Raw genomic sequence first — 25,892 nt, 5'->3', positions numbered from 1 at the left:
AGAGACATGCTCCAAGTCTCCCGCCAGTGCGGTCAGAGTGCGCCGAAGCAGCCGAAGCCACCGAACGCGTCGGCGGTCAAGCGCAGTTGGAGTATAGAGGGTCTCGCTTTGACCGACGTGACGGCGCCGTGCAGCGCGCGCGCGCGCGTGTTACGCCGGAGCATAAACGCGCCTTAACTGTGTCTGCGCTTAACCGCTAACCAATGTATTCCGTGGCGGAATCTATGGGAGCCACTGAATCCCCCCGCCCATTCACTGACTAAAAAAAAAAATCCTGTGCCGAGGTTCGGAATCGAACCAAGGCCTTAGGCGTTTGACGCGCAGGCGCTACCACTCCGCCACGACGGCTCAAGTTGCAGTTCTCAATAAAGGCGCGTCTAGTGAATGCACTCTTCCGATGCAGAAATCTCCGCGCTTTCGCTACGTATATCCTGGTCTAACCGAGTTAGACCATCAGCAATTTTTCTGAACTGCCTCGTACCTTGTCTTCCGTCCCTAATAAACGATTTCCGTTAAGTAGTTTGAAGATGACTGGCACAGCCGGGAATGTTTCGCCGGGTGAGCGTGCGAAGACACAAGTGCTGCCTTGTACGATTACCGACCATCGTGTCATCACCGTTTTTCATCGACCTTGGCGATCATCAAAGGTTAACGAGCACTTGAAGCTGCACTTGGAGTTCCTCTGCTGTTCGGCGCTTGTAAATCGAGGCGCGTCAAAAACAAAACCACAGGGCACGCGAAGCGCCTTAACAAAACGAAACCCTCCTGGCCGCCTGTGGCGCCGCCAAGCATCGGTTTTCTTTGCTTTCAACATTAAGGTTGTCTTTTGTCTGCCTTCCTTATGCGATAAAAGTGCACTGTCGGTTTTAAAACAAAACTTACTTCAATACTAAACCGCGCAATCTTCCTTTGTCAGCCTCAGAGATTCGCGAAGAAATGTAGGAAGGACAATTCCTCCAAGGTGGCGTCTCTTGCCCTACGACGTCACCACGCTTGTACTTGCGAGTTTGGCCTGTGGCGGCGATACCTGTATTTTGGGTCTTGCTATTTTCTACCTTACAGGAGCTTTGTTTTCAGTAAGAGCGGCGTTTTTGTGATCTGGAGCTGGTATTCTATCGATCCAAGCCAACTTCAATTTCTCCTCAGTGTCCCTTTAAGGTCAGGCAAAAATAAGAGATAAGCAGCTATGCGCCTCCTTTTTCTTCCTTTTCAGAAATCGCACTACAGAAATAATCGCTAGATAACAATCTGAATAACCAGAACGTTATACGCCGTTGGTGATAACAGCAAAATTCGTAAGGCTCTTCTACGGTATTTGCATAAAACATGGTTCTACGCCTTTCTCTTATTTCTTGAGTATGCCTTCCAAAATCGAAAATAGGCAAGGGTGTCCCACCGGTCCGGACGAAGCCGTTCTCGTAGGTTTCAGCCGTCGCCTTCGGGTTATTGAGGTAAGACTTGAAGGCGCCTGGGCTCTTCACACAAATTTCACCATGCTGGTATGGCCCCAGAGCTTTCCGGGTGTTCTCCTCCACCACCTGAGCAAAGCATAAAAACTTAAGAAATGTAAAATTCACTGATGTGATTGCGAAGGTATCTAAGACAACAAGCAGAAAAAGCATACTGGCTCAGCCAGTCTGAATCAAGTATTGCCTTGGCGAGCCTTATTTTTTGTATATATTGTCGCCGACCAACGTAGGGCGGCACGAAAAAAAGGCTTTTTTTTAATCCGAAGGCCAGAAACCCAGCAGCGTGCGTTCGAACGGGAACGTCCTATTCTTCGCTCCAACACGAGCCCAGTAATGCCGCTCGGCCGCATGGCGGCGCTCGCAGAATGTGAGTAGTGTGGCAATATAATGATCTGCTATCGCACGTTATTGCTTGTTTGCGTTCCATTTGGTTCCTCGGTTGTGTTGAATTAGTTCACGCCACTGCGATGGCAGACACTTAAAATAATGCGTAGTATAGACCATGACTTTATTGTGCTCTCAATTAACATAATTTAGTGGTTATTTCACTCCTGGGATAATCACTGCGACCTAAAAGCGCCGATGGCCGTGGATGAGGTAGCGTTAAGGCGTAGGCACCATTGTGTTTGACAGCGCGCGTGTATTAGATGAACGAAGCTAATTCGGTTTCTTAATTCCCGCAAAGATCCATAGCCTTCTCGTCAAGGGGGTCAGCCGATTTCCCTACTACTAGTTAAGGTATGGTATGATACCACTGTCCACTATCCCGAGAATGTCGAGCTGAAGCTAAATAAGTGCCAGAACCCTCTTTCGGCCAAAAATCGAGTACGACAAAAACCAAATACTACATCGTCCTTTGTCTTCCGTACAGGAGCTGCTTCCAGCACTGCCAGATGCATGAAGTCCCCGAGCACCAAACTGGGTACCGACTAGCTCCAAACTATTCTTTTGTGTTTTAGAAATGCTACATTTATTTAGGTTTAATTCCAACATTTTTTCACGCAAAAGACACGTTTCAAAGAAATTTTTAAAGAAATGTTGTCTCGCAAGTGAGGAAGATAGAGACGAAAGCTACGACGCAAACGTTCATTCGGCGGCCATAACGGGACCAATTAAATCGCAGCCACACTTCAGCAGTAAAGCTAGCTTTGCACAGAGAAAAGAACGTTCTGATTCATTATTTAATTTTCCTGCCTTCAGACGCGTCCCACAGTTGAATGCAACAAAGAATGAATGTTGACGCAGCCGGGAAGAGAACACAGGATGACACCACGCGTGACAAGAGCGTGTAGAATTCTCGTCCGTCGTGTCATAGGGAAAGACAATGGCAGTAGACACTGCTACTAATGAATTATTTTTAATGTGTTGTCATTTTATTCATGGTCTACAGATCTGCTGCGACTCACTCATGTCTAGTAGCCGATCTCAGGTTCTATTACTTGGCGACTTCAATTCGCACCATGTGACTTGGGGGTTTAAAACAGACAGCTTTGGTTCTAGGCTATTTGTTTGGGCTTCTGGCAATAATTTGATCTGCAACAATTCCGGATTGCCTACGTTTGTTCGCAGTCAATGCCGCTCTGCCTTGGATTTAACTTTTTCCTCCCCAGGAGTCTCCGTTATGTCTTGGGCGCCTGCTGACTGTGCAACAAACAGTGATCATCTACCGATTAGTTTCAAGTTTGCGTGTAAATTAACTCTTCCTGAGCTACATCAGCGCACGTTAATAAATTACAATTGCTTTAAAGACACTCTAAAATCAGCCCTCCAAATCACTTCAGACACTCGCGCTCAGATAAGTGCCGAAAGCAAGGCTGCACATCTATGTTCAGTACTGGACCATGCAAGGCAAAAGTCTGATTTTTGGTTAAGAGAACAAAGGGTGCAATCGCGAACAATTGGTGGAATGCTGAGTGCACGCATGCATATAGACGACGGAAAGCAGCTTGGAAGAAACTTCTCATCAATCAATGCCCAAAAAATTGGCTGGATTATAAGTATGTTGCAGCAACATTTAAGCGCACTGTCGCTCGTGCAAAGGAGGAGTATAATACAAATCATTATGATTTCCTTTCCCAATCAGGAAGTAAACGAGCTTTGTTTAATTTCATGAGGCGCAACAAGGTGATTCCTCCGACTGCCAACATTGAATCCCTCGTTCAGTCCCCTGCTGACATCGCAAAGGCCTTAGAAGATATTGCGTGTGGCCTAGAGCTTCGCTTTACATCTGCTTTACCTTCTCCTACTATATTCACATGCACCTCAAGTGATTTCACTGAGGTCTCTATGCCTGAGCTCTCGCAAATTGTTCTGCGCTTATCCCCAGCGGCTCCTGGCCCCGATAAGGTCACTTCATCTATGATCAAAATTTTGTTCAATGAATCTCCTGCAGACCTGTTGGCTCTAATTAACCATTCTATTAAAGGTCCTTGGATACCGCATGAGTGGCGTCTTGCTGAAATAGTTCCATTGCTTAAAAAGCAAGGGGAGGGCTTAACTTTAGACAATATACGCCCTATTTCGTTAACATCGAACCTAGTGAAATTAGTGGAAAGGGTCCTTCTCAGCCGTGTCATGTCATTCATTTCAAAAAATGCTGTATTGAATCCATGTCAAATTGGTTTCAGGCCGGGTTGTTCAATTTGGTGTGCTCATACTGACCTTGAGAGTCGTATTAAATTAGCTCGCAATAGAAAACAGTTTGCTGCGCTTGTCACCTTGGATGTCAGTAAAGCATACGACAGCGTGGAGCACTCGACTCTATTACTAAGATTACAGGAACTCAATTTCCCAAGCTATTTTGTAGCCTGGATTTCTGTTTTTTTAGAAAACAGAGAATTTTACTGCTGCCAAAATGGTGTTTCCTCAAGGAGATTTCCACAGACAAGAGGTGTTCCGCAAGGATCAGTTCTCTCACCTGTTCTTTTTAACATTTTTCTAAGCTCAATTCCATGCATTCAAAATGTGAAAACTTATGTGTACGCCGACGATATTGCATTTTTTGCATCAGCAGGTGACATTCACACTCTTTATCGAACCCTGCAAAATTACCTCAATGTTCTTGACAACTGGCTAGGTAAAATTCATCTGTCCCTTAATGTGAAGAAATGCGCATTGTTAGTATTTCCAGTTTCTGTTCCTGTAAACATCTGCCTGGTCTACAGAAATAACATAATACCTCAAGTTCAAACGGTGAAGTATCTCGGTGTAATATATGACTCTACTCTCTCCTGGCGGCCACACATTGAGCAAGTTTCTGCAAAAGGAGTTCGGGCCATTGGCATCCTGCGCAGGCTTTGCAGTGCTAGGTCAGGCATGAGAAGGCATACGCTTCTGATGATTTATAAAATGTACGTCCGCCCAATTTTGGAGTTCGGGTGTGTTTTATTCTCAGGAGCTCTTGCCTATAAACTTCGCCCTCTTGTGCTTTTGGAGCGTGAGGCGTTGCGCCTTTGTCTGGGGCTTCCAAAATATGTCGCCAATGCTGTTCTGCACCTTGAGGCGCGAATGCCTTCGTTATCAGCTAGGTTTCGCCTGTTAACAGTTCAAACGTTTTTAAAATTGTGCGACTCACCTCTTCACGCTTCCAGTATAATATTTCTTAGTCAACCTTCCGCCTTTTTTAGTGCTGCCTGGTCTCGATTTTATACTTCGCAGATATGTTACGTGCAGTCCCTCCTTGATCGCATAAATATTCATTTCACTGATGTCCGCCAAATATATAACAACTCCTCCTCTGTCCAGATTGAATTCGATGACATTTTCCCATCGAATGCAAAGCTGCAGCCCTTCCCGCTCCTTCAGGGTCTACTGCAGGACCACCTAAGGTCCTTTCCTTCTCATGTTCTTATTGCTACCGATGCCTCGCAGGATCGCGAAAAGGCAGGTGTGGGAATTTTTTCACCTTCACTGGATTGGTCTTTTTCTCTCCGTCTTCCTGACTTCACTCCAATTTTTCTGGCTGAATTATTAGCAGTAATCTTAGCCTTACGAAAATTAGAATCTACCGTTTCCCAGGTCGTGGTTATGACAGACTCTCTGTCTATTTGCTCTTCCTTATCATCACCCACTGACTCTCGGCCATTACGCCTCTTTAAGTTCCTGATTCCGCTGCATCTAAATTCGGTAAGGTTGCTTTGGGTACCAGGTCACATGGGCTTTCACTTAAATGAGGTTGCAGATTCCTTAGCAAGAGCCTCTCTCAGCGGCCCAATTGTTCCTGTCCTACCATCGTGTGCATATACAGCTGCGGTGAGGTTTCGCAGCTACACAATATTTCAGGAATTTGCTGCCTCGGCTCTTACATCATCTCCCGAATATCAGCATCTTCTGCATCCTTGGAGTAGCAAAGACTGGCGCTCACGCAGACTAGAGGTCTCTTTCACGCGCTTGCGTTGCCGGGTTCCCCTTCTAAATTTCTACCTTCACAGATCTGGCCTGGCAGCTTCCCCACTGTGCCCTTTCTGTGCCGAACCTGAGACAATAGATCACTTCCTGCTGTTCTGCCGCCGCTTTTCTCATTCGAGGAAGCGTCTTTTGCAAATTCCATTTCATCAACTGGGCTTGCCTGTGTCTTCCGCGGTTGTTCTTTCCATTGGCGCTTCTTTGCTTGGACGAAGCGACAGGAGTGTGCGCTCTGCTGTGCAAAATTTTCTTCAAGAAACGCAGCGACTCCCATTCTAATTTCTTTTTCCCGATCTCAGTCAGTAAGACATTGCAACATTACAGGCATTGTGTACTATTATGCACATTAAGCAATTGTCCCGTCTTCGATCTCCAAGTTAACTGGACCCCTTTCCTTCCCTCTTCCAATCTATCAGACTACATACTATTTCCACTGCTTTTCCCGTCAAAAATTTCCTGCAACCAGTAATTAACCGCCTGTGTCTTGGCCACTCCCCCGTAGTGGGTATGTGCCAGCAACGTCTGAGGCCTTCCTTCCTTCCTTCTAAAATACAATATTGCCCGGTCATAAGCTTCGGAACGCTTAGCTTGTGGAAATCAGTGGGGATATTAGACGTGTGTGCTTCGAATTTAAATTGTGTCAAAGATTGGCCGCAATATATCCTTTGACTCGTAAATTAGCGACTGGCTTAACCCTTTCAGGAGCCTTCATGATTTCTATTTAAGACATATATTCCTTTTTGCTCTGAATAGCGCACTTATTCTCAGGAAAGACAATTCTTGAGTTCTCCAACGAAAAACAGCAATGGTTAATTTTTTACACGCACATACACAATTTCTCGGAACAGTCTCGGATATGAACAGGAGTTTAGGATTGGTAACGAGGCACTGGAAGCGCTAATGGAATACGTTTACTTAGGGCCGGTAGTGACCGCGGATCCTGGCCACGGGAGTGAAGCAACTAGAAGATTTAGAATGGGGTGAAGCGCCTATGGCAGGTCCTCTCAGATCATGAATGGCAGTTTACCAATATCCCCTCAAGAGAAAAGTGTACAACGTCTGTATCTCACCGGTGCTCCACAACGGAGCATAAACTTGGAGGCTAACGAAAAGCGTTTAGCTAAGTTAAGGACAACACAGCGAGCCAAGAAAAGAAAAATGATAGGTGTAACGTTAAGAGACAGGAAAAGGACGGAGTTGGTCAGGGAACAAACACGTGTCAATGACATCCTAGTCGAAATCAAGAGGAAGAAATGGGCTTGGGCAGGGCATGCATTACGAAGGCAAGATAACCGCTGGTCCTTACGGACTGGATTCTAAGAGAATACAAATGTACCAGGGTGCGGCAGAAAGTTAGGTGGGCGTATGAGATTATGAAGTTTGCGCGGATGTTGTAGCCGTGGCTGGCAACAGGACAGGGCTCATTGCAGAAATATGAGAGATGGCTTTGTCTTGCAGCGGCCACAGTCAGGCTGATGCTCTTTAGGTATCTACTAAACTGATTTTTGCACATTTGGAAGGGTTTGAAAACTTCATCTTTTTTTCTCAAGGCATAATTTTACTCAACATCGTGTTACGCGACCACTGATACTTTGTTGCGAGTTAATATTTGGAAAAATATTTTGCGCGCTCATATCTCAGATCCGCGCCACAAACGCCCAAGAAATGAAAGTTAATGCTTTATGCCTTCCCTTTATCGAGCGCATCGCTCTTGTAAATCATGACCTCACTGCAAAGTTGTAAGCGAACGGTTCAGTCTCCCTCTCTTTCCCAGTGACACGTGCCGTGCGCAAAGGATGCCCGCTCTCTCCGGCGTTGTTCGTACTATCATTGGATCCGCTCTTGCGGCGCGCTGCCTCGATCCAGTGCATCAGTGGGCTGCCGATGCCAGGGAAGAAACGGTCATCATCTCGGCTTAAGCCGATGACATTTCCTCTTCTTCCGCGACACCCGGAACTTCAGAGAGCTTCTGGCCACATTCGATAGTTACGCTGCACTGTCTGGCCCCCAGCCCAAGCGCGTTGTCTTGTCCACCTTTCTTGTGATTGTCTCTTATTTTTGCGCTAACATCTGTACATACAACTGTGCACGAACTAGCCCCGCAACAAGTGTTACAAGAGCCACACCCTTCACTTCGGCTGTATGGCAATCCCCTTCCAATCCCCATTCCTTTCTTGGACGCCGTCCGAGAGTTCGCCGTATTGTTTCATCAGAGGGGTATGTCCCCAATGACATGGAGTCAGGTCGCCACTCTAACTACGAGCACACGCTCAAAGGCTGCGCAGTTCAGTCTTTCCCTCGAGGCTAAGGCGGCCATCATAAAGAGCCGCGCTTTCGCTTTTGTGCATTACGCTGCCCGCGTAGCGACCATGCCACGCCGTACACAATGCAGGCCGCTTGTCTTCCCTCGCGTGCGCTTTCCTCTGGGACGGCGGGACTGCGCTCGTCTCTAGCCGAATGTATGAGTTTCCGCCCTGCCGCGGCGGCCTCGGGTTACCATATGTGTTGACGCGATCGCTCGAATTGTACGTTCAGCAATCATATTAACACTCATTGGCAACGAGACGTAACCGGGGCGTTCGCTACTGCACTACTGGCGGAGCACAGCCTTCAGCAGTTAACAGAGCCGTCGCAGGACTGAAGATTGCAGTAGATACCGACTTAACTGACATACATATGTGAGTCCCGGCGTGCTGTATTAGAGAGCTTATCGCATGCGACTCACTCCGCACAACCAGCGGCGCTCTGCGGTGACCAAGTGGTCTTCGTGGGCAGCAAGCCGCTTGCCGCCTGAAGTGGGCCGATTTGAGTGGCTCAGGTGGTGGAACGTCTTGTCTCGTGGCATGTTGGCCGGTGTAACAGAATTTTCGCGCCATATATTCTTTGATTGCCCTATTCCGCACGTTATTTGGCGCCTGACTTACAGAATGTATTCTGTCTGCGTCGGACCGGATGTCCGGCGCCCGCGTGGCTCTCAAAATTGGCTTTTGCCTGTGCGATGTATATGTTGTGGTGCCGACGCTGCCTGCCTCAAGTACGTAGCTGCCCGGAGCGAGCAATTCTTCCGGCTTTGCAGAACCTGCGGCTTCTCTCTCAGTACTTGTCTGGGCGACATGATGCAGATGGGGAGGAGCAGTTGCTGCGAAGCTGGAGCACCCGTTTCTTATCGTAAGGGAGGGCACACTGGTGATGCCGGCTTCGCCCTGCTAGTTTGCCCCCCGCCTCCCATTTTTTCATTGTTGTGATATTCCTCTTGCGAGAGGCATGTGTATTCCCTCTTTTCTGCTGCTGTTTTAAGCGCACTATAGAGTCGCTCACCAACCCGAAGGTCTTAGCAATGTTTCTGCGGTGGCTGTGTCATGAATTTACTGAGCTTTTTATATTCATTAAAGCGATAGCCTTTAATGGCTCATGCTCGCGTCCGTCCGTCCGTTACGCTCTTTAACTCGATCAGAACGAAATCTTCGTGCTCGATGGGATTCGAATCACCATGCTTCCGTTCCGCAGCCGAGCGTGCTAACGACTACGCTATACTTCCTGCAACGCATATGTAATTCTTGTCTAGGACGCTGGAGAGTGTTTGCGGAAAGGCGTCGAATCAGACGAATGCCTCCCAAACACCCTCTAGTGTCTCCAGCATTTAAGATTCACAATCGATTGTGTACCTAATTAACACCTTAACCACACATCAGTGACACAAGCAGCAACAGCGCGCTAAAGGCTTTCGCCTCACTACACTTTAGGTCAACAAAGTTCCCCCCTGATTTTATTTTTTGTTCATGTATTTTTCAGCACATTTATGCTGCTTGATGTCGTTGGCCCATTATTTTCGGAGCATTGAACTGTCTGTTTCTCTTTTATCCCTTGTCATTAATTGAACTGAATGTTATTTAAATCTTTCCCACGTCACAATAAACTGCGAAGTGCGTTACATGCATTAATGCATTAAAAGAATATTTTGAGTAAAGGTAGTTGACCAAGAATTGCTGCTTTAGCGTTTACTTCATGCTTTCCGCAATGCCTTGGGTGATATCTCTTGCGCGCGTCAAGCTGCAATAAATAATCTATTGCTCGCTAAAGATTTCAAAATATTTAGGTCAAACACGCATTCTTAAACTAAGGAGACCGTCAACTGTCAACACCACTCCACTCACATGCGCTGGAACACTGTGATTATGAAATAAGCAAGGTGATTTTTCCTTACTAGAATTGGGGACAGGAGTCGGTTAAGATTTATTCTAACCATAAGTCAGAGCTTAGCCCAGGCTTAACCAAGAGTCACAAAATGGTGCCAGTCAGGAAACAAGCTGAAAAATCAGATGTCTCATGCCAGTTTCTTAGGATTACCTGCCAGAGACGCTGGTTATAGTTGAGCAAAACGGAAACCTGGGTGATTTGGATGTTCTTCACGAATATATAGCAAGGCGCGAATGTCACCCAGACGCAAAAATAGATAAGAAAGGAAGGCGTGCGGTTCCAACAACTGAAAAAAAGTTGAAAATTGCTTTTTGTGCAAAGGAAACGGCGCAGTAATTGTCTCACATCTCGGTGGACACCCGAACCGCGCCGAAAGAGAAGGCAGGAAGGTGTGAGTGAAAGAAGAAAGAGGGAAAGAGGTGCCGTAGTGGAGGACTCCGGAATAATTTCGACAACCTGGGGATCTTTAACGTGCACTGACATCGCACAGCACACGAGCGCCTTTGCGTTTCGGCTCCATTGAAGCGCGGGCACCATGGCAGGGTTCGAATCCGGGAACTCTGGATCAGTATCGAAGCGCCTTAACCCCTGAGCCGAGACGGTAGAACTAGCTTATTTATAAATTGAAACGAAAAGCTTATGCGCTCTAAAACATGAGCAGTAGCGACAGAAGTGACGAAACGAGGGCACAAAACCGTGACGTTGTTAGATACGTGACCTGCGCGAGAGAGTTGGCTTATGTTTTTTACACGATCATGATTATACTGTACGACGCAAACTTCAGGAAGGAGCACGAGATAAGACAGGACACGCGCCGTTCTCGCAATGCCTTCATATTTTTTTGGCTTGTGTTGTTATACTATCACGGCTCTTGCTGTCGTCGCACAGTGCCAATTGGTATTTTGCGTTTCTTAATAAGCCAGTTGCGAAAACACCGCACCTGCTGCCTTCCTCTCCTAGCATCCTACAAAAGTGTGTGCTTTAAAATATAATCATGACAGTTTGTAAACTCTATACAAAAATGTGACTCACATCATACATTGTTAGAGAAGTTTTACCAATTTTTATGCTTCAGGTGGAGAGGTAACCTGTAGGCGGCCAAATTTAAAACCAATCTGATCGCCAGAACCTCAAAATGGGGCCTCTGGGAAATTCTGCAGTAGGTTCGCTGATCTGACAGCAGAAGTGGAAATCAATGGCAAACATGATTTCCACTAAGTTCTCGCAGATGATGTTGAGATTCCCTTCTGGGCGAAGACTTCAATAAAAATTTTATACCCTTTTGCCTCAGACAAGGTTTTGTAATATCCATACACAATTACAGTTCAAGCATGAGGTACACTTATGTCTGCATTGTCCACAGTATACGGTACAACCTCCGCACCTAGTAACGACAGCGCATCGACATTTGTCTCTTTGCACCATTATTTGTCACACTAGGTTCGACAGTTTGAAAAGCTAAAACCACCGAGTACAAAATTGTGATCTATAAAATTTTCCATTTGCCAGCTATTTGGTTCGTTAGTCATGATTTTGTATTCTACAGGCGGCTTTAGGGAGGAAAACGGCAAGTGCAGTCATACTATTGATGTTTTACTTGTTCAGAAAAAAAGAGACTTACTTTAATTTCCACAAAAGGCCCCGGCTTTCCAGCGCTCCTGAAGTCGTCCATTTCTGGCGTCGAATATGCAATGCAACTGCCTAACTCTGTCATACCATACACTGCGTCAAGGGACAAAATCAGTACAAAAACACGGAATCATCAAAGGAGCAATGAAGATTTTTGTCATATTGTATCCGTTCCAGATTGTATACAAAAAAATTCGCTTGCGAGCCAACTGCATTGTCTTAATCTTTCAATTTGACAACGCTTAAATACCCTAGCTCACCTGGAGTTTAAATGTAAATTATCTACAACGTTTAAAAGGACTCTGAAGGCAATGAAGAACTCAGGAAAGGCTCGTGATTGCCCACAGGAGAAAATTACTAGCTTGCAAGAAATGACTGCTCGGTAAGCGAGAGGTTCCTGCTTTTAAACTGGTCACTACCCCACGTTTCCCCAATTGCATAAAGTTGCTGAAAGTACTCTTAATACAGGCTTAAGTACTATTTTTTTCTTGAGAACGATTGCACGAAGGCCATCAACAGGCCTAATGTACCCTTGTCCTCTTTGAGAGTGCACATGTGCAAAGATGCTGTAGTCCCCTGAACTGCGAGGGTATGCAAGAATGTATGGGTACTTTCAGCTTTTCGTAAAAACTTTCCAGCTAATTATTAAACGTTCATTTACTTTGATGTGAACTGAGTTGAACTATCTGCTTAACTATCGATACTTAAGAAGCAACTTACCTTAGTTCATTCATTAAGCGGAACTGCCTTTAATAGGGGTTCGCAGGAGTGGGGTATATCGACGTGGCGAAAGTGTGCGTGTCGGTGGTAAATTTCGGCCACGTTGATGTTGCTTCCGACCTTGCTTGAGGAATGATTACTTTTTGAATTCAATCAGCTCAGAATATTGATGCGTTTTATTGCAATGATGCCTTATTGCTGTTATCTGTGTTCCTTTGTTCTCAGGGGCATATGGTCGTAATGCACTGCTGCTCAAGACAGCTTGCTGCAGTTTACTTGCCTCAGAGGAGCGCTTATCTTTGTTTTACCACAGCAATAAATGGCATAACTTAAGCTTCTTGGAGGCATGAGAAACGCGGCCCCGCTGCCAACGTCTACAGGCAAAATGTAGAAGGCGTACGTCTGGCTATCATCACACTCAAGGCTGCTTTAAATTCTGGCCTCGAGTCAACATTATGGAATAACGTCATCTCTCTATCTTCGTCTCTCCGATGCAGGAACGTTGCTAGCTTTCTCCGCATGGCACTACCGTTTCTATAAAGGTGCATGAATCACAAAAATGTGCCAGCGCTGTTCAAAGGCGTCGCTGTGAACAGCGCTATCTCGGTGATCAACAACGCGATGTGCTAACTGTCTGCTCGCCACCAGAGACACTTCTCGCACCATCGCTTCGATACTTCCTCTAAGGCATCCCATGCCAAAAAACGTTGAGCACTTTGCCCCACATTTAACCGCGGAATGTCTCAGAGATCCGCAAGAGCAACGCGCAAAGACAAAAAGGTGAGTGCTTTTTCTTTCTTTCATCACAGCTATTACGAAGCGAACTATTACGAAGCTCCGTCACACATATATGCTCCGTACCCATGTGATCAAGCACTTTATAGACCGTGGGCTTTTTCTGCGACGATAGCTTTCACACCGCGCTTCGTGCGGCAGCGTTCACTGCAGGCAGTTTCCTGGCGGAGGTGCATTTTTTTTCGGGCGGGGCTGCGTGAAACAGAAGGGCACCTTGCGGCCTTGACCGAACGCGTACGCTCTTCCTTCTAGAGTAACAGACTATAGCGTGGCGTTTAATGCCACACGCAAAATTTACAAAAGAAAAAATTCCTTATGGCTGTGCAATAAGATGACAATGACATAAACGTGTTAACGAACCTTGTATGACCCCCTTCAAGCCGAGCTTCAGTGTGATTTTCTTCAGTACAGATGAGCTCACCAAGCTTCCACCTGTCATAAGCTTTGTGACGCTTGTTGTGTCCACATGCTCCAGAAGGGGATGCTCCTCAAATTTGGCGAGAAACGTTGGGTACAGTGTAAGCATGGTCGGCTGTGAGCAGAGAAAAGTGCGACGTTCATTTTTACAAACTGGCGACTGATACGGCTCTTGAATACGCCTTTGTTGAATTTTTTTAAGAGATAATAAATTTATAACGAACAAGACAGAACAAGCAACAGGGTAAAACACCAGTAATGAGGCAGACACGAGCTCTGACTAGCAACTGAAAATTTATGATCTTGTGGTAATAAATTTGTCCGGCGAAGAGGCTGCAATAGTTGAACTGAAAGCTGTGGGCTTCCGTAAAGTTGACGAGGCAGTTTCAACCTTTCGTCCCCGCGTGGAATGGTCCCAGCACAGTGCAGGTAGCGCACGGCGCCATGCACGGGCTTGCAGGGCATGGTTATCAACATGAATCCGTATACACTGTGTGCATGATTAATGGTGAATTCCAATCGAAGACGCAGAGCGGTCTGCACGCTCTGTGACAGAGCGCCTGAATCCGGCGCAGAGAGCGCGACCTGAATTTGCGATTGGAGTACACCTGCTCTGGCCAGAGCATGCAGGCCACAGCATGTAGGGCGCCGCTAGCGCCGCTGAAAAAGAACGTCACGCAAACTTCCGGCCGGATCCGCCGATTTCGGCGGAGCAGTCCCGACTGCTTCACGGAGCAATCTCGGCACGGCAACCGCTCCCTGTCAACGATTGGAAGACGCGATCCGTAACCTTAGATCTGTGTTTGGAATACAGTTGCTCCGAAAAGAGCAGGAAACGTTGCTCCAACTCTGCTATTGGAAGTCACCATAAGGGTTGACCACTCCAACAAAGCGCTGCAAAATACCCTGCCAGTTGTAACACGCTTGCCAGTGTTGGAGTCTGCCTATCGCTGTGAACGAAGTGCGCAAGGAAGAGGCAAATTTTAAGCGACTACCAGTAAGGCACTAATTTTTCGCATTCGCCTGCATCAAGGCAGCAAAATTTTTTATCGCTAAAAATTCCACACAATACAATTATTCGATTACATGTAAAATTACGGCAGATGCATGCAGTTTCAATGGTCTTGAAATCTGCAGATCGCCGCCCTGGCTGTTGTAATGGCTAGCCCTATAGGTGGCGCTGCCGAACTGAACGTCATCGCGAAAGTCACTGCGAATTTGTACACCTCCATATTTGCTCGAGGTTCATTCGGAGTGTAAATATCACTTTCAGAGTGAAGCTACTACCTGTTCTGAAGTAATCCGCTTCATATATATTAAATATAAAATGTTTTTATCCCATTATCACCAAAATTGTCCGAAAAGCGTCGGACATAAAGCGGAACTTATCCGAAAATCTCCGAACTTTTGCTTCAGAGCGGTATCAAGTGGGAAAAGCCTCACCATAATATTACCCCGAGTGGGATTTGTACCTGCGTAGCGCCGATAAAGCATCTCTTCTTACCGATGCCTTACATCACTCGACCGTTGCCGCAGCCTCTCGCGGAGCGTATCCTAGCTGGTAGTGTCTCCTGGTGTCTGTTGAATATCGTCGTCTCCATTACTGTTCTTCAGTTTGCTCTGCGTCTCGAATGTTTCCGAAAACCATTGAAGACCGGGCGAGGAAGAGCAACAGCATCGAGAAACGCCAAAGGCTGCCCAGCACTAATGGAAGAAGCGGCTGAACGTAAATCACTAAAAGCGCCCAAGAAAGTTGAGAGCGCGGCTCAACTAATACCGGTTTTCATCCGGCGAACAGGAGCACTTTTAACTGCGCTCGAAGTGCTCTCTCGCAAGTTGCTGCGTTCCAGTGAGTGAACCGTAACAGGAGCACTGTGATCCAATGGCAGAACAGGAGCAGTCTGGCTATGTCGAGAGCAGTCGAGAGCAGTTCGAGCTGCTTCCGCACGAGAAGTGCAGTGCGGAAGAAATCAGGTAATGGAAACGAGTCATATCCTTTTATTTTGTTTGTGTCTTCTTGGTTCCGGCAGCGATGGAGGCAGCGAAACGCCGTCAAATTGCGCATTTACTTGCTGAAATGGACGACGACTGCAGAGGTAGTTGCTTTAGATCGCATTCGAGCAGCTCATCGAGCAGCTCCAGCAGTGCTGAACACACCGAAGTGCACGCTGAAACGTTTGAAGAGCTGTTCTCACCGCCGCAGAAAAGACCCAAAGTCGAGGCGCACGTCAAGAAAACCAAGCAAACGGCGCCTGCTTACTCGAATCAAGAGGCGAGTAGTTAATATTCGAAAACGTACCGATCACAAATGATTTGTTAAAGCACCTAGTTCGCGAAAGCAGATTCTGTTCGCCTTCGCTTTCTATGGCAGTGAATCGCCGCCAAACAGGAACGGGAAAGAAAACTTTCTCCCCGAATTCGCGCGGTTTTGGCCGGCTCTGGCAGGGATGCTGGGAAGGCACGTCACGTGATATACCTTCGCCATTGTATTGCTCTCAGAGTGCATGGAACGTTTCAATGGGGGAGCAAGAAGTCGCACTCTCGCTGTGCTACTGCTCTGCTCCTCAATGCTCTTGCCTGCGCTCCTGTTCTGCGAGTGGAATTCGCCATAAGATAAGCAGCTCACGGCCAAATTTGCCCCATAGCCATGAAAGCGGTCAGGGAGGCCATGCTCTCTACCTAGCTCGAAGAACACAAGCGGACGAAGGAGGGGGCACATTCAGGAGACAAGCGACCTGACAAATACGGAAGTGAGCTCAACCCTACCCACAAGCCCCTATAGAAAACACTACGCCTTTCGTGCAAAGCTTTGCAGTCTTAAATTAGCTATCGAATACGCAATAGGCTATTGATTTTTGAACTTGAACATGCCTTCGATCCTGAGTTTAATCTCGCATCTTCAATTGTACCTGCTGATCTTTTTGACCGTTACAGATTTTGTAAAAAAGCAAACAAACTAAGAGATACGGCTATGCATTAAGTGCAGGTGGATGGTGCAGCAAGACAGACATTATTAGACAATTAATGAATTAAAATGAAAGAATAGATTTGATATTTTTATTTTGATGGTAAGATAATATTACTAAATTGAAGGCTATTGACCTCAAAAGTGAGAGAAATTTTTTTTTTTATCGCCAGTGTGGTTCGAAATATTGAACATCAGAAATGCGCTTTTGAAAGCTCGCTGAGTTACTCGCTCGCGTTGCACATTTATGGAACGGTTACGCTCGCATTTCTAATGCAGGAAATACAGACACCGTCGGGGTATTTTATGACGCAGAAGCAGTTCGCGCGATTTCTGCTACGATACCACTCGCAGTGACACCATTCCAAAAATATGCAACGCAGGAAAGCCAGCTCAAGGATCTTTTAAATGCGCGATTTTGACGTTTAGTGTGCGGAACCACATTGCCGATTAAAAAAAAATGAAAAGCGGGCCCAACATCGATGTTGACAGTCTTTAATTTCGCAGTGTATTATTAGCCCCTAATATAATTATAATTTATGTTTATCAGTTTTTGTTAACCATTTAATCATGGAACTCCATAACGTAGACAACGACCACATTGCTGTAAAATCCACATGCAACGAACGCGCCGATTTGTCTCCCACAGATTTAAATATAAAAATCTGTAAACGTTAAAAAAAGTACGTGGTATATTTGATTTAAACTACCGTGAGCAACTGCTGTCGTATATCGGGTATGACATCCCAAAGCTCCACATGTCCGATGAGAGACACCGTAGTGCAAGGCTCAGGAATAATTTTGACCACCTGTGGGTCTTTAGCATAGAGTGATAGTGCACTCTACACGACTTTATGTACTTCGCCTCTAATCTCTAACCCATTTAGAACCTGACGGTCTCGCGCGTTACGTTCGTTGTATCGGACGTTCGCAGTAAGTGGACTGCGCGTATTTTAGCCAAAATACTAAGTCTGTCAAAAGTTCCCTGTATTCGTTGAGAACTGTGTCATGTGAGTCTATTTCTCCAAAGTACACCCTACTGCAGTACTTTCCAGCCTCTCGAGGGCTCATGTTCACCTCGCCGATACCCTTGCTACTTCTAATCTGCTGAAATCATTTCGGCGTTATCGAGCTTAAAAAGAACTCTCGGGTGATTAAATAGTTGACTGGATTTTTGTCTACCTTGTGCCTATCGATGGCCTCCAAAATCAAGCCGATGTCCAACGTATGGAGCAAGATCAGTTTGCATCCATGGCCGAGGTTGCCGAAGACCACCCAGAAACCAGCGATGTGCATGACTGGGGCTGTGCAAATGACTATGTCGTCCTTGTCAAACACTGACGGGCCAAGAAGCCTGAAAGCAAACGTTTTACAAGCTCATTTCCACACTTTGTTTGAGTTTGGTAAGTGCTCGTGAACAAAAGGACTGTCAGTACCAGTGTCAAGGCCCTGCACACGAGAATAGTAAACCGTGTGTTTCATGCAAGGGTATTACTCTTTTACTTCGTTCTCAAGAGTTCACCACGCAAACATGGCAATTAGCTAGATATTTCAGGCAAGAAGCAAGTCACGGGAAGCCTGCTTGGCAAGAAAAAAAATAATTGCCATCAATACACACAACAGAAACCAAAACGGTACTGTGCGGCTTAAACGGAGAGCTAGACAGTTATCTCAAGCGCCGAAAGCTGAGAAATTGTCTTAGCTTGTACCTCGAACGCCGGACCACAGCCATAGAGGGAGTAGCTGTGTCAAAACCGGCTCCTGAATTCACTGTCCAATATTAGCGCATATTAATTGTCAGCCGCTTTTCTTGGCGGCAGCCTGCGTGGTGCTGACCTTTCGTCTGCTGGTCTGCATCGCGCCGAGTCGCCAGTACCTGCGCGATTCCTCATTCGTGCAGCTGTACTTGATGGTATTAATGATTCTGCCGCTATATAGACGCGACTTCCATCGCTGGGGTTTGCTATAAAGTGACCGACTCTGAACGGTTACGATTCACTGCGAACAGCGACAGCACAACCGACACATCTATTCAGTATCGGCTGTTTGCGCAGGTTAGCCCACGCTTTGTGAAATTTGCACACTTGTTCACAGCGTTTTCTTTGTAGTACTGGTGCTGCCAGTTGTTATTTCTGCTCGTGTTTGCGCCTAATTTTGTGCCATGTCGACAAATGCAGAACTCGCAAGAAAGATTGAACACTTGGAAACCAAACTAGTATGGTCGATGCTTCGACGAAGTTCGTCTGCTCAGGCATTATACTTAAAAAGGTGAAGGTCAGCGACTTTCAATTTGTTGGGAAGGCAAACTAAGCGGGATGATTGAACATATTTCTCACGTTGTATTGAGTAAATTCTTGTTAAAAATGCCGACCTCCGGGTTGGATGTCAAAGAACAGAAAGGACAGGTTGATGCTTTGATGCCCAGTGCAGGCCATATGAGCTCACTTACTGATAAACTTCGGAGTCAAAATGGTTTGTTGGTTACAGTAAACAAGGCAACTCAAAGCTGATAACCACTCCCTGTCTCATATAGTTGGAGAACTATACAGTGCTTCCAATTGAACGATGTGGAAATCAAAGGTGTGCCCTGCTCCCGACGGGAAGGTTGTGTTGCACTCATACAAGTGATGGAGAAAATGATGGCAGTTTCATTTTGCGTACAGATATCCACAATGTTCATCGCGTACCAACCAAAACAAGGGACAAGAAAAAAAAAATCACTGCCTGTTTCAGTTCAAGAGCTAGAAAGGCTGATTTTCTCAACAAATCTCGAAAAGACAAAGTCCACCCCAGCGACATTTCAATATCAAGAACTTCGATAACCTGTTTTTGTGATTGATCCTCTCACAAAAACTACAAAGCTCTGCTTTCCAGGCACTCGATGTCCCGGAACAAAATATGTCGATGTTCCTACGGGCTCACATGTTGAACCTAGAGAGACCACTACGAGCAACGTTCTACGAATTTTCAGTCATTGTGAGTTGTCAAATATACACTAGGCCGCTAATTTCATTAGCCTAATTACCTCTAGAACCGAACGAATATGGCCTCTGCTTTAACAATACGTAATCTAAACCAAATTTTGATTGATTATTGCCCTGTCATCTATTTCAGTGCTAAAAACATCCGAAAACATTTTGATAAAATAATATCTGTCTTGGTCCCTTTACTAGCACCTCGACATTAATGACAGTCACCGAAACATAATTATTTTCTGAAGGCAATGACCCTTCCCGCTTTCCCCAACTGCGCATTGGAGTACTGCCACAGACCAGCTAGTGGCCATGGAGGAGGAGCCAGTTGTGTTTCTGTTAAATATATTTGCATGATTTTGCTTTGAGCGTTACTGAGTGCTAATCTATGAGGATTTGACTACAACACTGATTTATGGCCTTGATAAAAGAACCTTCGTATTTGGCTGCATTTAGCGTTCACTGCAAGCATCAGTAGCTGATTTATGCACAGCCTTGATCGTGTTTTACATACTCTCTCACTTGAAAACAAGAATTGCGTCTTAATGGTCGACATCAATATTATTTTAGTCGGTAAAACATCCCCACACTGTGTCAACTGACCTACCACATTTCATAATTTCGGCTTTGAAAATTTGACTGAAACTCTTACTCGTATTGCACATGACGGTGAATGCTCGCTCATTGATCAAGCTCTCGAACTTGTTAACGGCACCAGCAGCTTGTGTAAGCGTCATTGACATTGGTAATCACTGACCTATACTTATACGCTTTGATTGTATTACAGAAACCCACTCACTCTCAGCTACTACGATTGTTTGCAAAAAAATTCTTAACGCTGTTTTTAACACCGACTGGTCTACAACCAGGTCATTGACCGAAGGTCAGCAAGGTTTTTGCAGATTTTTCTCACTAATTTCAAATTGCATTTAAAATCTAAGTCTAAATTTAAAAAAAAATCTGTAGGTACCTAGAAACTGTTATCAGCTCTACAAAGCCTTCAAAATATCTGTAAGAAAACAAAAAAATAATGACGAACGATTTAGCGTTAAGGTTGAAACTTCGGCGAGTTGAATCGGATGCTGGCCCTCGTCACGCGAGCTTGAGAGATCGCCGCTCCCACTGGAGGCTACCCTGGACTCGTCCCACTCCCAACTGATCCAGAGCAAATAATGCTGTCGCAACAAATAAAGTTGTGACCACCACTATGGTGAAGGTAGCCCGAAAGACGAGGACGAAATGTAGGAGGAAAACTTGACACAAGAGTTCATGTCGTGTCTTGCTTCTTTTTTTCGGCCTCGTCTTTTGCGCTACCTTCACCATGATTTAGCGTGGTTAGGCGAAATATGAATTAGGTGCGCAAGCACTTCGCTCTTCAATTCCGTTTCGGTCCGAGGCTCGTTTTGAAGGTCAGGCAGGATTGACACAATGATCGGCGAAATCGGTGAGCGGGAGCCTTAGTGCTAGCACAAAAAGAACAGCGCTTGAACAAGAGATTGCATGCTAGATACAAAAAGTTCGGTAACGATATTTCTGCTGAATCACACGCGGCTAAAAGATTGTACATTCAAAGGAACGATAGCTGGAGCAGAACACCTGTAGCGCCTGCATTATTAATTTATTTGCAGTGAATTCACTCACGACATAACATGTTGTGCAAATACTACTCTCACGTTACTTCGGTTCAGTTAATCCCCAATAAAGCCGTAATATTTATTACACCCAGTCCGGCCATTGATAATGCCACATCTGTATTCCTTACCAACAATATCTGAGCAGTTACATAGCTCACTAAATTTTGTCTCACTATTTTCTCTTCAAACTCTTCCACAAACAATTACCATGTGTCACAATCATATTACAAAGGCTTACAAATTTTAACATTACCCGTTTAGCTTCTAACAACAATTTACTCTTTCCAAAAGTACGTACTAACTACGATAAGCACATGGCACACTTTTCTTTTGGCGTTAAGAGTACATTAATGTTTTATTTTTAAACAGGAACAAAAGATGACCTAGAGACCGTTAATTAAGGATCCTAATATTTACTCTACCGATTTTTTAAATATTACACAGCACGTTAATTTCCAGTGCACGGATATTTATTCTATCATTACTTTTATTTTATTTTTATGCTACACAATTTTTATTGAAGTTTTAGCTGACCGCTAATTTATGCGTTATGTTTGACAACACACGTATGACCTTTGTGTACTATCGGGGACAATAGTTTGCCGGACGCGAGTTCTAGGAAAAACGTTTATTGTAGCTCCACCTCGCTACGCAGTCGCCTAATATTGCGCGAAAATATTAAAGGTCTAAATGCTCGTTCCTCTGGTAACAATAAAAGGCGACTGGGTAGCAAGCGGAGCTACAATAAATGTTTTTCCAAGAACTCGCGTCCCACAAACTATTTTCACCAATAGTACATGATGCCCTTTCTTTCACTCATTATAGGGTTATAATCTACAGGAGGTTCCTTCACAGTCGCCGACTATAGCACCTGTTTTTTGCATGTCAATCTTGTATTAACTTTCAAAATGACTAAAGAATTTCGGATTTTGATTCTGATTATACTGTTGTGGTACCCGCTGGGCTAATCGGCTAGGCCAGACGATTACAGGATGAAGGTGTGTTAAGTTGAAGGTATAGCGGTATTAGCAGATTACATATTGAGGACGCCCTTATGACAGAGGGGGCTGCTAAAAAGACAATACTGACTGCCCAGCTACTTAACAAATAGCTCAGCTGTAATCTGCCATGAAGAACATAACTGGCGATAGCGGTTAATACATAACGTCCAAATGTGCTGTTTTGTTTAATTTCGGAATATTAAGAGAACTAAGTATTAACAAGGGAAAAGCTCCGTTCACGAAGACCAGTAAAGTAACGTCTGTTTAATGTTGAAATTTCGGCTTGTTGGTTCATACTTCGGAGGAGTAGCGCAACAAGAGAAGGGCCCGGTCAACGAGTTGATATTCGTTCACTGGTCCCTTTTCTTCTGGTGCTACTATTCCGAAGTATATCGTCTGTTCATCGTTATACACTACTCGGAGATAGAAATAACTGCTACTTAGTGCTTTTTCTTGTCATTGCCTCTTTTATGCTGTGTATGGTACTGTAAAGTATTTGGTACTCCGAATCCTTGCCTTTGTATGCTATAAGCTAGGCTTAACCAGTCCCTCAACTGGAACTGCGAGCCCGGCGGAAGCTTTCTTCCAGAGCATTGGTTTTACATGGCAGTACAGCTCGTAAATTTTACCGTAGTGGATGGGGCTCTTGTAAATGTAAATAGAAATTGTTCTTCCTAAAAAATGCTTCTCAATTCAGAGTATCACTAAAAGCTAGCCGCGCTTTGGAAATTAAAGCTGGGATTAACAAATTAAAGCCCGAATTCTCAAAGCCGCAGGCACACGAGAGCAGTATGCGAATTATACATGCCAGTGACATTTCAAGCCATGATTACCAAGTGTACGATAGCGAAAACGCTGTTAAATGAGTCACCGATGTATGTTAAGAACGCAGGTACGAATTAGCGGCTCGATTTTGTTATTCATTTTGAGGCTTCCACAACGATACCAATTCGTAGTGAGATAGAATGCAGGGAGATTGTGCCTGCAAGCTACGATCAGGAATGACTAGCATGCTTCAGAGTAGTATTTCTGATACAAAAGGCAAAGCGAAAAAAAAAGCGTTTTCTTATTCCGCTTTCCCATTATGTGAACTGTAATAAAAAGTTTAGAGGCCGGTGGCTACCTTCTAAGCCATATAACGGGGATCCTGAAGCATCCGCATTGGTAGGGGGAGGACAACAGTTCCTGACAACATAAAGACATTTAAAACTCTGGGGATGCATAACGGGCCACATGGCGTAGCTAGGATGTGGCAGTAGAAGCACTGGCTCTCTAAAAGCCTGGCAGTCCCGCTTTGAACTTGTGCACAAAATTTTGAGAACCGCTATGAACTGGCTAAAACTGGGTTACCGCCTTGTAAAGGTGCTCTGCTGCTCTGCTTACCCATACATTACCACTTGTGCGATGACATTTCGGTGGGTGAGCTGCACGCCTTTAGGTGATCCCGTGGTTCCACTTGAGTATATTATGGCCAACACCGAGTCGGGGCACAAATTACGAGACTCACAGTCGTCAAGAGGAGACTGCTTTAGCTGCGATAGGCTGGTTGCTCCTCCGGAAGCTCCGGTGATACCGATGATAACCTGGACAGGTAGAAAACGTGCACGCCAATTGAATGTTCGGTGCAGTGAAGCACAACAATGCATATGTGCCAGAGCTGTTGCCTCTTAACGTTTCTGTGGTTCATCTGTGTAAACTAGAGATATAATTCGTGTTTCATCTTTAATGAGTTTTATCATTGTTCTTAAGGAAACCTATTTCGCATGCGTGCTAGGCATGCAACTCTAGCAAATACCATGTGTGCACGTTTTCCGTTCCATCTGTACAGCATGTAACATTGTAATTTACTATTGAAATCTTTTCTACTACAACAAGCACACAAGTATAGTGGCATGAAACTGCACACAGTGCTGAAAAGTCTCTTTTGTTTCCCGCACATCACTAGCGGGTGGCGTATTTCTTAGCTTACATTGTCTAAGCACAGTATCGCGCACTTAAACCGATACACAGTGGCTTCATGCGCATGAAGCCCCGTTCGGAGATTTATGTTGTACGTTACACTTATACAAGCCTGAAGAAAGATCTTCCAGCTTTGATTTCAAATGTGGCATATAAGCTGAGCGGTTACAATGAATTTCATGCGCCAAATGTGGGTCAAGCGAAATCTCGATATTTGACAACGAGGGGTGTTTACAGGGCACCTTACGCCGCCTATCGCGCGTAGCTGTGTTCCGCGGTGAGGCTGAACGTGGAATGTGAGAGAACTGGGGAACTTGCAGAGCTGGAATTGCTTGCTTGTCTGTCGAGAGGGGAGAGGGTGAGAGAAAATTGAGGGGACAGGGACAGCGAGGCTATGTAGCTTTAGGAGAGATTGCCGTGGTAGCATAGTCACGTCCTCCTCTCAGCAGCACGTGGTTGTGGGGGTGCTGGAGCGTCGAGCGACGCCTATTTCAATTCTTTCGCGCCATAAGTCGGACTCACTGACACCAGATGTAACACACGGCGCTCCCGCGAAGGGTATAGCTCGACAGCTGTAGCGTCAGCGTCAGGCATGCCTTGCAGGTGCGCGCTGTGTAAAAGAAATGTCGCACCAAGTAGCCGAAGTTCTGCGCAGCCCAGCTATCGCTGAGCTCAGCGCATCACGTGACATAGCGTAAAGTTTTTTTCTAGCGCGCTCCGCGCACAAAGCATATTGCGCATTCGCTACTGGAAGGAGTGCTCAACGACTGCAGCCTAAATGATCGGTACGATTTAGATTCGCCTCCTGGGCCTCTATGTGCGCTGGCGTTGTGGAAACGGCGCTGCCTCTAGTTCCAGAAGAATGGCGGAAGTCAGCGTGCACGAAGCTGTGTAGGACGCCTCTTTGCCTGAACAAGCGCCACGCAGCATATGGTGTCGCAAAGAGGGAATATGGAAGGGACCGAGCTCCACAGCAGCAGTCGTGCTCTAAGTGTCGCTTTAAAGCAGACCCTCCCAGTAGAGTTTCTCCCTTCAGTTGGTGATGAGACGAAACACCTTGTTGATGATGAAATCAAGGTTTCTTGATGACCCGGTGGTTATAACTTGCAAAAATTCACGTTACTCTGAGCAAGGAGAAGGTTAACTATTTATTTACAACATATATAAAACGAGAACAAACAAAGCAAGGAGAAAACTATTTACGTGACTAAACCGTTGATCAGACGAATACAGCCCTCGTTCAACCCAGACCGCTTGTTTTTAATCCCTCTGTCTTCGCCCTTAGCAGGGACAGCCACGAATAAGATTACAAGGGACACACATCATCAATCAGTGGTTAGGGAAAGGAAAATAAGGTTTCCGCCAACTAATCACAGATTGGGGAAAGAGTGCTGAATAAACATTTGTAAAGGAGAGGTTACAATCGAATACACAAACAGCAGAAACGCGACCACCCTGTCCCACGGCACCCACGGCCCAGCGGTTACCATTTTCCTAACATATGTTTTCTCTTTCGCGCACGCGACAAACATATGCCGACGAGACGATCACTAAAGTTGTTTACAGAACACACCGAAAGAGAAGACAGTCGTTACGGGAATAGCGAGTTTCTGGTCACTCGGCTAATACTCAGCCGTATCTCGTGCATTTCCGAAGCCTCAGCAACCCCTTGACAACGCACACATGTCGACAGCTGTACATGGTTAGGCTTCTTAAGACGGGCTATGCCC

General features: G+C 45.6%; 1 protein-coding gene across 1 annotated transcript in view; it reads right to left on the bottom strand.

The window, feature by feature from the left end:
* LOC144112376 (uncharacterized) overlaps positions 1 to 25,892 on the bottom strand; it is a 90,030-nt gene that overhangs the window by 30,688 nt on the left and 33,450 nt on the right. The window contains exons 4-9 of the mRNA XM_077645226.1: positions 24,705 to 24,772; positions 23,587 to 23,786; positions 17,779 to 17,950; positions 13,575 to 13,746; positions 11,692 to 11,792; positions 1,397 to 1,538 (exon numbers count right to left, since the gene is read on the bottom strand). Of these exons, the coding sequence (XP_077501352.1) occupies positions 1,397 to 1,538; positions 11,692 to 11,792; positions 13,575 to 13,746; positions 17,779 to 17,950; positions 23,587 to 23,786; positions 24,705 to 24,772 (855 nt within the window). The remainder of the gene's footprint in view (positions 1 to 1,396; positions 1,539 to 11,691; positions 11,793 to 13,574; positions 13,747 to 17,778; positions 17,951 to 23,586; positions 23,787 to 24,704; positions 24,773 to 25,892) is intronic.

The sequence above is a fragment of the Amblyomma americanum genome, unplaced genomic scaffold (assembly GCF_052857255.1).
Source record: "Amblyomma americanum isolate KBUSLIRL-KWMA unplaced genomic scaffold, ASM5285725v1 scaffold_75, whole genome shotgun sequence".
Classification (NCBI taxonomy): Eukaryota; Metazoa; Arthropoda; class Arachnida; order Ixodida; family Ixodidae; genus Amblyomma; species Amblyomma americanum.
Note: the sequence above shows the minus strand (reverse complement) of the source record. Positions and strands in the feature narration are given on the sequence as shown.